The sequence below is a fragment of the Synchiropus splendidus genome, chromosome 7 (genome assembly GCF_027744825.2).
Source record: "Synchiropus splendidus isolate RoL2022-P1 chromosome 7, RoL_Sspl_1.0, whole genome shotgun sequence".
NCBI classification, from domain to species: Eukaryota; Metazoa; Chordata; class Actinopteri; order Syngnathiformes; family Callionymidae; genus Synchiropus; species Synchiropus splendidus.
Window position 1 is genome coordinate 23,533,614 of NC_071340.1, and position 15,252 is coordinate 23,548,865.

Here is a 15,252-nt window from a genome sequence, read left to right on the forward strand (position 1 = left end):
TTTCCTCGATACTATTGAAGAAATACAAGAAATAATGTGAATAAATGATCATTTAGTCATATTCTATTTTCCAAATCATTATACAAACTGTCAGTCATTTGCTTAGTGTGATGAAAAACCTTTTTACAATTCTCTCTCCTAAAATGGTTGCTTTTCATTGCCTTATGGAGGATTTCACTAACACTAGAATTTGTTGATGGTCCCTAATTGATGCCGGGTTGTAGCATTAGCGCTGCCTGTGAGAGTGTGTCCAGGGTCATTGAATCTTAATCAGGGATGCGGAAGGCTGGACGCTGCTACCAATACGAGAGTGAATTTTTGGCCCACTAGCCTTGGGTTTGACACCAAACAAACATTCATAATGGTCTCCATTTTAAAAGCTCCTCCTTCACTAGGCTGATCTTTTTAGCGTTAGCATGAATGAGTTGGAAAACAGACTGAACCGCCCTTTGAAGTTGCTTCAAAGGATGCGAATGAGCTAAATCAGCCCGACCCATGTCTCAGTGGGACTGACTCTGAGGGCTGCCGTCACTCTTCCTCCTGCTAAGAGCTATTTTGGATGGAGATCCTGTTTACAGTATAGCTAAAACTGCTAAACTCCAGCATTTCCTGCGTCGCCGCAGCAGTGGTTAATGCAGCAGGGGGTGAATATCATCACAGGCAAAATGCAAAGAGAAGTGTGTGGTTTTTTTTTGGTTGATTACAGGCTGGACTTAGCAGCCAGATGCTCGGCCGTCAGCTGGTAGGCTGTGGGAGGGAAACTACAGTGAAAACAGCCGCGGCAGCAGAGTGGAGATTAGCCAGACATTGAGAGGAGATTATCCATATTTTATCTGCATCCTCCTCTTTCTCCAAACCACCTGCAGAGCTACACAACACAGACTCAAAGCATGAATAGTGCATCGCGCACAAATATAATTAGTTATGTATTAAGGTCTGAGTGGAAGAAATAGGCGCCGTTTCTTCTCCAATACCTTAGGGAGCTCTTCAAAGCATAGGGAAGACACAGTCAGACTCCGCCTACTCAACTGCAAATCTAGCGCACCAATCTATCCTGAAGCTCGGCTTTCCAAAGCTGCAATTTCGTCTTCGGTTTGAATCCAGCCAAGAGGCTTTGTGCTGCCTTCAAAATATGTACCCACCAAAGTGCTCTCCTGATCATTGAAACTGCAGATATTTTAAATTTGCTCTGCAAACGTTTGGGGAAAAAAACACACTTCATGGTGATTAAACCTCAGCTTCAAAGATGCATTTATTTTTGTACCCTGGCATTGGCTTGAAGTGCTAGCTTTGCCAATTTTGAGAAAAAAATGGCAGAGTATTTTCCTATTAAATATTCATGAAGAGAATTTTAAAATTAGATTAAAAAACAGCCCTCTTGTTCAAGCTCACCTACACACAGCAATACAGGGTGACCATCAATCTGTATTACTGTCCTATGTAGACGCCTACTAAAATTGACAATATTGATTCTCAGGAAAATATTTGACACTTGATACCAATGGGATAAAAAGAAGAAAATAGCATAGATACATTTTTATTTACATGAGAGACAGAACCACACACTCGATCAATGAATGAATGTACTATGAATAATGATTATAATAATAATTATACACAAGAAAACCAAGTTTTCAATTACTGTAGGACAAATAAATGCAAAATAAATAACCCAATACATATTTTATTGGCACTTGATCCTGACAGATGTATTTGACCAAAGCTACCTGTGGCCAAATACATCTTGCCACATGGTATTAGCCACATGTTATAATGGCTAATAACATGTGGCCAACATGCGACATTCATTGAGTAACAAGCTAATCACAGCTAGCTCAAACAGCACTAGTGCTAGCCACAGATAATAATAACACAACAGTCAAACGTTATTGTGCACTAGATAAACATAATTTATCAGGTTCAGACAGTGGAGAACACACAAACAGGAGCTTCACTAATCTGTCAGAAGTCGCCATGACGACCGTGGTGACCGTAGCCCCAGCTTTAGCCTGATGCGCCGCCAAAGCTGTTAGGCTATAACGCAAAGGGTGGAACATGTGGGTCAGGTGAAAGTCTATTATTGTATCAATATACAATGCAGGAGGCTGACAACATTTGACGTGATAGTCCATGTGAGAAGTTGCTATTTGATGCCTTGGGAGTAAGAAAGTGTTGCACCTGACGACAATAGAAGATATATCATGAATTACTTTTCGTAATATTTTTGAAATCCTAGAGATGGTAGAAGTGTATTGGCTGTTGATAACAGCCTTCAGTCACTGACTTGCTGTTCAGAGGGAAATCAAATGAGCTTGTTTCTATTAGCTTATAATCGGCTTGCCACATTTTTACAGCTCAATTATTTTCCGATTTAAAATCTTGGAGCAAATCAACACAGAGTTGAACTCACATCCAATATCAGCAAGCTCGCCTCCTCCAGAGTCGGTGGAATTATATCTTGACATTGCTCTTCTCTCCTCTCACTTGGTTTCATTGCTGATATGAAGCCAACATTGTATTGATTTTTTTCTTGTGCAACTGAAATGGAGTTAGACCTGTCTTTATTTTGGAGTAAGCATGCGGGCATGATGTCTGTGTACTCTGTTTGAACCGTCCAGAGCAAAATGACTGGCGACGCTGAAGGATCCTGTGTGCGTGGAGAGGATGACCATTATCGGGAAGATCTTAATGGGGAGGGAAAATGGTCTCGTGGATGGATGTTTTTTTCCTCCTTGTTGTCACGGTTTGACATTTGAAATAATGATCAAAAAATGAAAATCCGATCAAGAAATAATCCCCAAAGGTCATAGTTTTTAAATTCAAAGCAATTAAAATTGAAAGATGGCAGCACAGATAAGTGTGTTTTCAGGAATGAGGTTTTGCTATGGTCCCTTGTGCTGGTTCATCTGAGGTTCGCCTTTTTCCCCTCCTCGGCTTTGTCTGAAAGGCATCTTTTCGATTCCAATGTTGTCCCTATTTTCGAAAGACTCCACAGACACATAGTTGTTCAGGAAAAATTTGCGTCCACGTGAAACCAGCAGTGTTGTTGTTGTGTTGGAGGCTGATGTTGGAGAGGCGTGACAATGATGTCGTTGTTTTCGAAAGTTGCGTTTTAGTTGTATCTTTGAAAACGTTTCAAAATCTGTCAATTTTGATACCTATGGTGACTACAGCCAACACGTGCAAGAGTAAGACCATGGCATCCTTCTGCTCTTCACAACAGTTGGATTCTTGCACATAGTCGAAAATGGTAGTATCTCACACCGTTGGGCATCCTGCTCGAGATAGGTCTTGGTCTTGTCTGGGAAACAATTGCATTTAGACTCGGACTCGCCTTGGCCACGCTGCACTGAGGGTTGTGTCCAATTCCTGACGAATGAAGTCTCTTGTTTTTGAAAAATATGAATGAAAAAAAATAGGTGAAAAATAGATGCAACTTTGATGTAGTAAATAATTACTTCCACCATGCAGGTCCGGCATTAAACATCTAAGTCATCCATTTGTTAACCAATCTTTCATCTTTAAAGACTGGTTGGAAATGAGTTTACTTCGAAGGGATTTCTTTCTGGACGTGTTCTTTGGTGTTCATCTGCATGTACAATGGCAAATAGGCTAATGTGTTCTGTACAGTGTTTGATCTGGTATTTGGTCTCGCCCCCTCCCCTCTTGGTCTTCACATGGTCTCTAGATAATATAAGTCGCGACTGCAACACTATCAAAGACTGAGCTACAGCTTTGAAAGTGCGGCACTGGAATAGTTATAACTTGATTAATACAGTGTAGGTAGATGTCAGACGCCTGACTGAGCCAGAAAGTATTGAGAGGCTTTGGGAGCAAGCTACACAATGGTGACGCAACATCTGTTAAAGTTGATTTGTCTGGTTGAAGTGCTAATATATTTTCATAGTTAGGATTACCCAAACATTCTCCTGGTGATGAGTCATCAATTGGTGGAGAATTCTCAATTAGGATGGTGTCGGCAGCTCAAACCCTGCAACCGTGCTGACGGTATGAGATCAATGCTCCACTGGCTGTTTGGCACATAGTCGTAAAAAAAACCTTTGTGGGGCTTAATCACCTTTGACTGCGCTGATATTCGACTTTATTGTGATGGAGCACTTTGGTTGTGTAAGGTGTGAGCAGAGTTAGTTCTAAAGAGCTAGCTTCTGGTAACGGCGGACGTGCTTTGGAGCACCTAAAGAGCTATGGGGCTTTCCTGTCAGAATGAGGGGTAGTTTAATTTGCTTCAAAATGTTCTAACTGGAGAACTCAGTGGAGCGAGAGCAGTCACAAGTTTCGATCTCACCTCAATTATGCCTCCCCTAGAGAGAGCAGGCATTTATGCAGCCGGGAAGTAAGGCGGAAATTTTGACGGACCAGTTCATCTGGCCTGTTTGGGAGCTCAAACTTTTATGAATTCTTGGCTTGTTCTGCCGAATGCTTCGTTAACATAACGACATCCTGACAATTTGATGAAAATACCGCCACTAGCTGGTCCCCCTGGATGACATTTTGTCTTTCCTGAAACAGAGAGCAGCCTGTTAATAGTGGAACATTCTATGATAAGCGCCCACGGCGTTTGTGTTCTTCACCCCAGAGAGACAGAAATGAAGTAGGGTGGGTGTTTGGGTGTGTGTGTGTGAGGTGGGGGTCCTTGGTAAATGTGAGACCCCGCGGCTTCACATGAAGGCAATTCTTGAAGAAAAGGCGTCACTGGAGAATAACTGTTGCGTTGGTAGCCGACAGGAAGAGGAACATATGTCCCCTCTCCAACTCTCTAAATCTCCAGGACACCTCAGATGAACTTAGCTCCTGGCAAATCTTCCACATGCCTGTGCCTCCCACCCAATCACAGCCGTACAACCGTCACTTTTAACCACCAGCCCCGTCGACAAAGTCATGCTGACAGTGATCCAGGGGCGGAGTACTCCTAGCAATCCACCCACCGGGAATCCCGACATTCGCTGTCATGGCGAAGTCTTCTCCACCCCACATGCTTCCGCTAATCTCCCCCACTACATGGAATTATTCACTCATTTTTCTTCTTCGGCTGTATTGGCTGTCTAAACAATCTAAACTCGACCATGAAGTTCTCCATCAGGGTTATTAGTTTCTTTTCTTCCTTTGATGAGTTCTTTGTCGCATCTGTTCCCAATTTTGCCTCTAAACTGATGCCGACTTTCGGACAAAATGCTGCAAAGTGCTGTGCATTTTTGGCTAAGACTCAAGTTCTTCGGTAAAAATATTGTTGTCATTCAGTTTCAGATCAAGTCTTTCAAGGCCCTGAAAATGTTGTTGTTTTTGCTGCAACCACTCTGTCACACCTCCAAACAGCCAAATATTCTGTATATTTCCCATACTACTTCTTATTTATGGCCGAGAAAGTAATCCTTTGCCAAAAAGTATGTATTACATAGAAAGGTTTTGTACATTCACTGGCAGCACTTTAAACACTTCACCACCGACAAATGAAACAAAAAATCAATTATGTTTTCCAAGTTGAGAGACTTGGTGGCAAAATTTGGGTCTGGAGTCATATCGTGCTGAGTCAAATTATGCAGGAGATCAAAAAGTCTTGTCGTAGTGATGAATCACTGCAGTCTAAATATGGTACCGATGTGTATACGAGTCCACAAGAGAGAGATAATTAGCAGCATGAAAGAAATCGATTCCAAAATCTTTCTGACGATTTGAATTGGAATTTTCCAGAGATTAAAGATGGCGTCATATTTGAGTTTCCATCTGTCACTCATAGTGAGATGAATGTGGCCATAATACTCGTTCTCCAAGTGATCATTCATAGCTTTTTTTTTTTTTATTCAGAGGTGGACTTTCTTTTGGGAACCCAATTGGTCCTTGTCCTCGCTTCTTGTTGGAAGGAGGCTCAGTACAGGGATCCAGACTGATGAGTGAAAGCAGGAGGCCATGTGTGAAAGAGATGAGAGACCAAGAAGACATTCATTTGGCTTGAGATCAGTCACGGGAGAGGGTGAGATGATGGTCCCATCACTTCCAGCTGCATCAGTAGAGCTCTGGCTCACTTCCCTGCAGTTATTTGTTGGTCTTTCTCTCTGTGCACATTGTGCAAATACAGAAGTTGACTCCAAGGAGTCTTCAGACCCCACAGATCAAATTTTTGGTAAGAGCAAATATTGATGATACTTAAAGCTCCATTTGCTTTCAACTTCGAATCATTAGCCTTAAAACTTCAGGTTCTTTGCGCCAACTATGTCTGGGATATTTCTGTCACTTAGTAAAGGCACGGTTACCATTGTGAGAAAATAAGAAGGTAAAGGTAAATTAAAGGTAAAGTAAAGGAAATTATCGTGCCAACAGTGGACTGTGTAGCTGCCTCATAAAGATTAGAAAATACATTTTCTTTTTATGCTTGAAGCATTCCTACTTTTAATTTTTTATACTTGTCCATGTGGGATTTGTTGCTTGCCAACTTCCAGTCTGGATTCCTACCGGCGTCTCGTGAGCCTGGTTGACGTTGACACTTCACAGCTTGACCCGTCTATGCTGACAAGTATGCACGTACAATCATGTATTTCACTCCCAGAACCAACATCTCTTACAATATACCACTTTAAATTTCTGCAGACAAAATGCCTGTTCAGTTATTTTCCTTCCGTTTGGCTCAATGCGTGTCATTGTCAGTTCCTCCTCTTGTCTGCTTCCTGTTACCCGACAAAGAATAATATGTTTCCCTTTGGCTGCCGTTTACTCGCACCCACAATCTCCCTCACTCTTTCTCTTCTGATTTCATCTATAGAGAAGGCAGGTGGTAGGAGGAGGATGATAGGAGGTGGGACCCAAGGTGAGCTAGGCGATCTTTGCTCGAGGATTAATTGTGTAAGAGCCATGTAATGATTGCTGGCATGTCGCCGCAGCGAAATCCTGTTAGTCACTGCACAGGGGTTAAGACTAAACATGGTGTGTGTGTGTGTGTGCCCATCGAGAAAGGAAAGCCACTCTGAATCCTCGCCAGGTGGTGATCTGACAGGTTCTGTTGTCTCAACCTGAAAGCAAGACAGACTTCCTCCTGTTGCGTTCAGACTATACTCTCTTATTCTAGGTCAGTGTGGTATGTCAATGTACATCTGCAAGTAATGGAACTATTCACATCAGTATCTCTCCCATGATTTTTTGAAACTGTTCCGCCTGCATGTCACGCTCAAGTCCAGTTCTTTCTTTCTTTCTTTTCCCTCCAAACCCCTCTCCTTGCCTCCCACCAACTCTATCCTCTAAGGAAGGAAGGAACCATTTGGCTGAGATGGCCATTCATTCAACCATTCATTTCAACTTTCCTTCATTTTTCTAAGACTACACTTGTCCATGTTTCTTTTCTAGTAGCCCAACAATTTGTTTGTCTAATCATTCCTTCATTCTTCAATAAATATAGAGGAAATGCTCCTCTTCTTTGTCCACCTGTCTGGGGTTGAGATTAAGATTAAGATTACATGCAGTAGGTACACAGGTGCACCCAGAAAAAACAATCACATGCGCTGAAATTCTTCAATATAAATAAATGGAACATCAACCAAAATAACATAGTTAAATATATTAATATAATAAAATTCAGCTTGTTATCTGGATAGAAGCTTTTTGATCATGATGATTCGGATGATTCATTTTGTTGACGAGTCACTTCCTCAGGAGTTTTGGTCTAATGGTCTGTTTGCTGACATCGGCAGGTGACATGATGTTTATGTTTCGAACACAGAATCATTTAGATGCAATACTACACAAAAATGAACTTGATGAGTTCAAAGTTTTGAAGCTATCGTTTTTTTTAATCTTTTTTCCTTTGGGTGAGAAAGTGTTTTTCGGCAGGACACCTCTCCTTTTCCCCTTAATCGACTGTTCTCTTGCTGTCAGACGACGGGGAGCGCAGCTTATTGAACTGGGATGATGAATGAGTGTGGATTGATGGCAGATAGGAGGCTGCTGCTAATTGACACCCCTGTATCACTTTATCTGCCGTCTTTGTTTCTCTCCCGCTCGCCCACCTCTTCTCTGGCCACCACAATCCATTATAGTGGAGATTAGTCACTTTTAAACAGCCATATGTCTCTGAGTGATCTATTGAAAGGAAATAAAGTCTACTGGAGCTTGCTCTGGGATGTTGTTCTTTAGGCAGTGGTCTGATTTGATGCAGAGAAGACGGTCATTTTTGGCTTGCTAGACTTCAACATAAAGAAAGAGTGATTGACCTGTGCTGCAAACGTCTTATCCAGATTCCATTTAGGGAATTATCTTAAGGCAGAATCTAAGCATCGTATCAGACAGGTGAGATTTAATTAGCAGCCTCTGGGTCAAGCGTCCTGAAAGCCAAATGTCAGTCTGTCGCCTCGACTTCTCTTCTCCTAATGGCTCAGCAGAAGTGAATTATCTGCCAAAGCTCTTTCCAAACATACTTTGAGTTGGGATCTTGGCTGAGCAAGATTGATTCACGTCCAGTTATGTTTCCTTTTCAATACCGCTCTGTTTCACAAAAAGGTATTCAGCTCTTGACACTCTTTTTTCACAAGTGCTGACAGCACGTATTTATGACAGCCAATGTAGTTCTGCAAGATTTCCCCTGATAGCTGAGTGGGGAATACTCAGGAATTCCTCAAGACAAGATGAAAACCTCTCTCTTCTCAGTCCATCTTCTCTTCATGATCCACCATTAGTTCTGCGGCCTCTACTTCTCCTGCCCTTGACTAAAGTGTAGACCCTTTGAACGTGCTCCCTCGGGATAGTGCTAATACACACTCACGCGACTTTTAATCAATAATTTAGGAGCTGGGATGTTCCGCTTTCTAACGTGGTGTTGAGATGAGAGTGCGTTTGAGGAAAGTGAAGTAAAAACACCACATTAAGCACGGATCAGTTTGTCAGCGAGTCTCGAGAGGACGCCGTTTCTCGCCGTCCGAAGTTTTGCTGAGCTCCAGTGTGCTTCAAACAAGTGCTGCGTGGTGCTGTTTACGTTACATATTCTGTTTTGATGTCCTCCCTTTGAGTGCACCGTCTCCTGCCTTCGGGTGCAGGCGATATATTTTCGACGTAACCCTTTGTTGTTGTTGACACCAGTGGCAGATATTTATGAATACAGTGTATACCTCTATGCTTATATTTTTGTTTACTTTGGGGGCTGTCATCTGTCGGTTGCGATAGTGATAGAGAAATACACCAGGATTTCCGCTACATATAAAGTTTAAATGAGAGCCACTACACCTTCAGGAAAATTGTATCTTTTTGAAGATGACGTGATCAAATGTATCCAATAGAAGTGGAAACAGCTACACTAGTTGTGTTTGATGTCAATTCAGTATTGTATAGATCACCAGATCCAGAGTTAGGGCATGCATTTGAATCTTAATGTGTCTTTGGTGTTGACTCATCCACCTGCGTTTATTACCCCCTCAAATGGTGCTATAGTTAAGAAGCAGACATTGATTCAGACCTTTAAAAGCCCTCTCTCAGTAGAGACAGTTAAACAAAGAGTTAAGTTGTCGACATTGATGTTTAGCTTTAGCGCTGTGTTGGTTCTAATTGAAAACCGTTTCAGTCATTAACAGCCTCCTGGAATCCTTCAGCAAGTGTGAGGACCGATTTCTGCTTAATTGATCATTGCCTCCTAAACTGCTGGCTGAGGCATGAATTAGGCATTTTCAACCAAATACAAATACCTTTTATCCTGTTGGATCAAAACAACTTCAGAGAGATTCATGAAACTTCTTAGCAAGATGAGTCCAAAAAAATCAATGGACGCTTTGAAGCCTGAGAGAAGTCGCACAATCAATTCAGGACTATTTACTTGGCGAGGGTTGGAAAGATGTGAAGAAAAACAGCCCAAAATCTTTGTCCGTGAGCATCATGCTTCTTCAAACAGTCGAAAACACAATCAGCGGTTAGGTCTGCCATCATTCCTCACGCTCTCAGCCATCCAGTCTGAGACTATCAGCTTAGTTTCACATGTCATTAAGCTAGAAGTTGGAGTTAATACAAAGGACTTAGATTCTAAATACTTGTTTTTAAACTGCACTACGTTTACTTTCAAGGCTGAGCCCAAGTAGTGGAAGGTTGTTTTTCAACCATTGCTGTTCACTCTTTTTTAGTGGCTTCTTATTTAATGAGTTAAAGTGACTGCTTCGACACGATGCCATCAAATGTGTAGACAGAGTCTATACATCACTTTTATTCATGATGTTACAGAAAGCGTCTTTGATTTTATTGCTTTGCTTTTGAAAAAAAGCATGTGTGAGCAGCTCTCAGAATCAGAAAAACTTTATAAATCCCAAGGGAAATTGTGTCTGAGTGCAAACATAATTTCTAATCAAGAAAAGTAAGTTGACAATTTAGGATTTAAAGTGAGAAATGCTAGCATGAACCTGGCTGATAACATGTAGCAACACAAGTCGAGATGTGTTTGCTGCTCTCATTTGCCAGGATGGTTGTTGTCTCCCAGTCACTGCTCATTGAAACGACATCTAACTGGAATCCTTGGTCTGAAGCCCAGTACATGCAGACGTCGGCATTGATCAGTGTAGTTTAGCCATCTCAGCCAAAACAGCCATCATGACTAAAATTGTGCAGCCTTAATGATGTCTGCAATGACTGTAGTTTTCTGAAGCCTTTATGGGTATCAGCCTGGCTCAGCAACATCTTGTGAATGGGCAGTCAGAGCTGTCAGAAGTAACTCAGAAAATATCCCTTTTATCTATTGAGCTGTGAAAAAGTAAGGTGAGGCTTCCAGAGCTTGAGTACAGATGACTGTGTGTTACCACATGAAACAAAAGTCTGGTCTCACCATGCACTTAGAGGTAGCACTTATTATGAGTTCCTCTTCACTGGGCCGAGTAATGGAAGAACATTTACAAATAAAAATCATTTTAGCAAATATTTTGAAGTCACACACTCAGTCAATCAATTTTTGGCAGAAAGGGTAATGTATTTTTTAAGAAAAAATTAGAAAAGTGTGGAAATATTTTACTAATCGTTCCTAAATATTTTATCTGTGGTTTTGTGTAGGACTGTGAAAGCAACCTTTCCTCAAGTCTTCCTCCTGCCTTCACTCTGTGGGTGTTGCTTATTGATCGATCAATGCAGTTTTGGTTTTCAGTCACCCCCTCAAATACTCTCCTTCCTGTCTCCATCATCTGAACTTGTCACACCCTTCACACACACACACACACCGTTGGTCTCCAGACTTCATCTTGCTCAGCTCTAGCAGGAAATTCAACGGAAAAACAATTTTTGTTCTCCCTCACTGACATTAGAGCACCGTCAAGACTCTGCACTTGCTTTCAACCAGAGACTCTTTCTTTCGCCAACTCCTCGGCTGACCGATGAAATATGAATTAAAGTTCAGTCCTCCAGGCTTTTTCGCGCCTTGAAAGAAGCTCTAACTTCATTTGAAGTCTCGAGAGCAGAGAGGAGTTGTGAAGTTTGAGCCTTTGTAGTGTTTGACTGTAATATCAGGGCAAAATAAATAATGAACTGTCAGACTGAAACAAAGTGAAGAAACTAGATACTTTTACTTCTTGGATGCTCAATAAGCACCGCAGTGTCTGTGGGTTTACAGTGGTCATGGATATGTTGTCCTCAAATTGTTTCCTCGCGAACTGTAGAAGCCTGTGAGTACAAACTATTGTTTCACTTATTTTAACTGTATTTATTTGTGATTTTTGGCTCAGATGAGGTTATTAGGTACCACAAACACATGACAGGTTTGGTAGGTTGAGTATGTTTATTCTGGTGTCATGCCTCATGTTTCATCACTTCAAACTTCACTTCAAACTTAAGCAATGAACGGTAATGCATGGGACAGAGAGGTAGTTTCAGGTGAATGTGGGAAGATTAGAAAAGGTCACCCCCGCTTTTTTTGTCAGTTTTGTGTCAGTTTTTGGGGCGATTCATCCAGGTGAGAGAGGTGAGATCACTTCAAACTGTGCACTTTATTTGGCTTGCCAGCATCTTGCAACCTTTTCAGTTTGTGAATCACATGCAGTATGATATGATGGATGGATATGTGCTCCCTGAATGACCCCTTTCCCTTGTTCAAACACAAATACCAAGTCATTTACCAATGGTTTTGTTGACTTAAAGAAAAAGAAAAACTCTTCTGTTTTCATTTTCAACTCACCTGCCATATCTACTCTGACTTTGATTTTATACTCATCTGTGGTTCTCTGTAATAACCATAATCCTCTAAGAGGCCTGTTCAATATTCATAGAGAACAAAAGTCTTAAAGGATTTTCACTCAGCATCTATGGTGTTTACCTATTCCATGATTAAAACGGCGTTCTTCTCTCAGGATGTCTTCAGGCGTTTACTGTCATTCATATAATGTGTTTTGCACTTCGTCCTCGCTGATTCCAGAGAGTTGAAAATTAAAACTGACATTAAGTTTAATACCATCCATTTTCCCAGCTGCTGTTTCCACTGAATACTAATGTTTGTCGGTACAAATTAAATGCTTGTCTCTCAGTATATCTGGTGAAACTTGCTGGGCTTAGTGACTAAGATTTGGTGCATGTCTCTTGTCCTTGCAGGAGCAGAGCCCCAGCAACGCCACATCCTTGGCCATGATGCAGGACCCACAGGAGGTGGTGGAGGAGACGGTCACGATCGAGGAGGACCCCGGAACCCCCACCTCCCACGTCTCGGTGGTGACCTCGGATGACGGGACAACACGGCGTACAGAAACCAAGGTGAGAGCAAGCAATTTCATATTTATTTATGCCAGTATTAGCAGCAAAGTCAGTGCTGTGAAATGTGATTTCAATAACGGTCAGTAAATGAAGGGGTGCTGCTGGTTTGCAGATGCAATAGCCACAGTTTATGAACCCTAAGGGTAATTCTACAATAGTGAATGTTTAAAAAATTGCCCATGAGTGAGTAATGTTCTATTATCTAAATATTAAGTGTGAATTATGATGCTTTCAAACATCCAACAGACTTTTGTCTATAAGAACCATTAATCCCATAATCCAGCAGCCCATGGAGCTGACATCTCCCATTCCTCTATTGTGTTATGATAAGTCAACTCCCTTCGTATTCTACTCGTTGTGTGCATTTACCAAAGCTCTTTAAATTGACTCGTCCTCTACTGTGTTCTGTTGTTTCTCTGTAAGGATGTGTCAACTAACGTCAAGGTGAGTTGCTCTTCATACCCACTTTGGCTGTTTCCCACCATGTGCCACCATCTTGCCCACGTCGGCAGCAAAGCGCAGCACCATCGTTCCAAGCCCAATAATTTGTGCAGCCTCTTAACTAGTCTCAGCTCACCGCTTTCTGCTTCCACCTCCTCGGAATAGACTCTCTGTTCTGTCTGTCCCTGTCCCCGTAAATTCACGCTCACGTGACGCAGTAATTGCAGTAGCCATCAGCACTTTTTTCTAATCATTCTTGATTGACTGTTCGGATCGGGGAGATGGTTATGTTGATGGAGAGGTTCGAGGAGGTTGGCGTGCCCTGCTGAATTATAACTAGCCACGTACAGATCCATCAACAATGGCCACTCTGGTTTAGTCAAACTGCAGCTTAAGTTTTTGTAGAAAGTTGGGATCAAAAGTAGAGTGCACACATAGCAGTGTTTTGTCCCGATTTCGATTCTTTCCGACCACGGATAGCAAACGCCTCATTATCCTGTCGCTTAAAGGATTTTCTTGTACGACAGTCTAATGATGTGGGGTGTGTTTAGAACAAATTTGTCCTGATAATCGACTCGGACCCACAATCATAAATCTTAAACTTGTTCAATATTTATGAACAGAAATCTTCATGTGTATGACTTGAACTCTTACATGTGGCCAATCAAGTAGCCAGTTGACTGAGAAACAAGGAAGCAATGGGGGATGGTATGACATTCAGTTTGATGATAATAAAAATGTAAATCTCACCCTCATCGGTCAGATTTTTCAGTTAAGGCCACCATCATCTACTTCTGTGGTGCGTGTTGTACAGGGGTTGGACAAAATAATGGAAACACCTTAAAGCACCTTAAAGCGATATTTCGTTATTGTGTCTATATGTCGGGATATGAACATTGACAATATTATTATTGCTAAATTCTCCCATTCGTCTTGCATGACAAAAGTCAGCGCCTGCCCTTCATTGTACTGCTCAGACCACCCAGCCAACATAATTTCCTGCTTGCCGTTGATGGACAGCTGAAGCCGCCAGTGACTTTCTCCTTATGTATCAGAATGTTTGTTTTTTAAACGTGGTTTTCACGAATCCCATTGTCGTATGGCATCGTACCTACCTGTATATTAAGATATCTGCCATGAAATTTTGTTTGTTGTGATGTTTTGTTCCGTCATAATTATAAATGAAGGCCAGATTTCTTATCTTCATTTGTGGGCTGTCTGACGGATAAAAAAATATCCAGGCTTCAGTAAATCCTTATGTGTGTACCCTGCTTATGTTTTCTCATAGATTTAAATGAAATGAAAAAATGTACAATTTTAGATCAAAACTGGGCTACACCCCAGAAGATTGAGTGCATTTTTCAGCCTGTATTCAGTTGTTTTTTTCCCTCATTTGAGGCTCCAATTAAAATTCATTAAACAATTCCAATGATTAAATAATGAATATGGAGCTAAATATTTTAGAGCGATGCCAGGTTAATCATGTGAAGTCCGAAACACAGCGCACACAACTGAAACATTTTCAGATTGTGGAACAAGTTTGCAGTGCAGAGTGGGGGTTCATGCCCTCCAGGACCATAATAGAGATGTGAGTCGGCGTCTATCCCAAATGCGGCTGACTCTTGAAAGTGCACATCATTTTTTGAAGAATTATTTATTCAACAGTTGAGCTCCCTCCAGCACGCGTCTGAATATATCAATTCTTTTGCATTGTGGCGTGTTTACCCCCAATAAACAAAGTATTTGGGGTCCATGAAAGTTTAACATGTTAAGAGACTGTGTTTGGGAAGAAGAGATGCTGCTTGAGGCGTGTGGAGAAGAGACGAGCACCGACTGGTGATCCCACTCTGGAGACAGTGGAACTGTAATTAAGAAGATTGCTCTAATCCCTCTATGGCCTGACGTCCTCCGGAGTGTTTGCTGTCAGAAGCCACACACAATTGTACACACACATTTTGGATTCACACGCTGAACAGTAACACCGGTCACAAACGTTGAAGGGGAATGGGTGCTTTAAAGAAATATGGCTGCCCCGTGAGGCCTGGATGTTTTCTGGAAGTCACTTTGAGAGGAAAAGCAGATTAATATTCAGGGGTGAACTTCTGGAAG

The 15,252-nt window shown here is 41.7% G+C and overlaps 1 protein-coding gene across 9 annotated transcripts in view; it reads left to right on the top strand.

Moving 5' to 3' along the window:
• Positions 1-15,252, top strand: part of arvcfb (ARVCF delta catenin family member b) — a 225,300-nt gene that overhangs the window by 141,347 nt on the left and 68,701 nt on the right. For 7 of the 9 annotated variants that reach the window (XM_053869585.1, XM_053869579.1, XM_053869580.1 and 4 more), the window contains 2 exons: positions 12,544-12,702; positions 13,126-13,146. In XM_053869585.1, the coding sequence (XP_053725560.1) occupies positions 12,544-12,702; positions 13,126-13,146 (180 nt within the window). The remainder of the gene's footprint in view (positions 1-12,543; positions 12,703-13,125; positions 13,147-15,252) is intronic. The other 2 variants (XM_053869581.1, XM_053869583.1) reach the window with 1 other exon arrangement.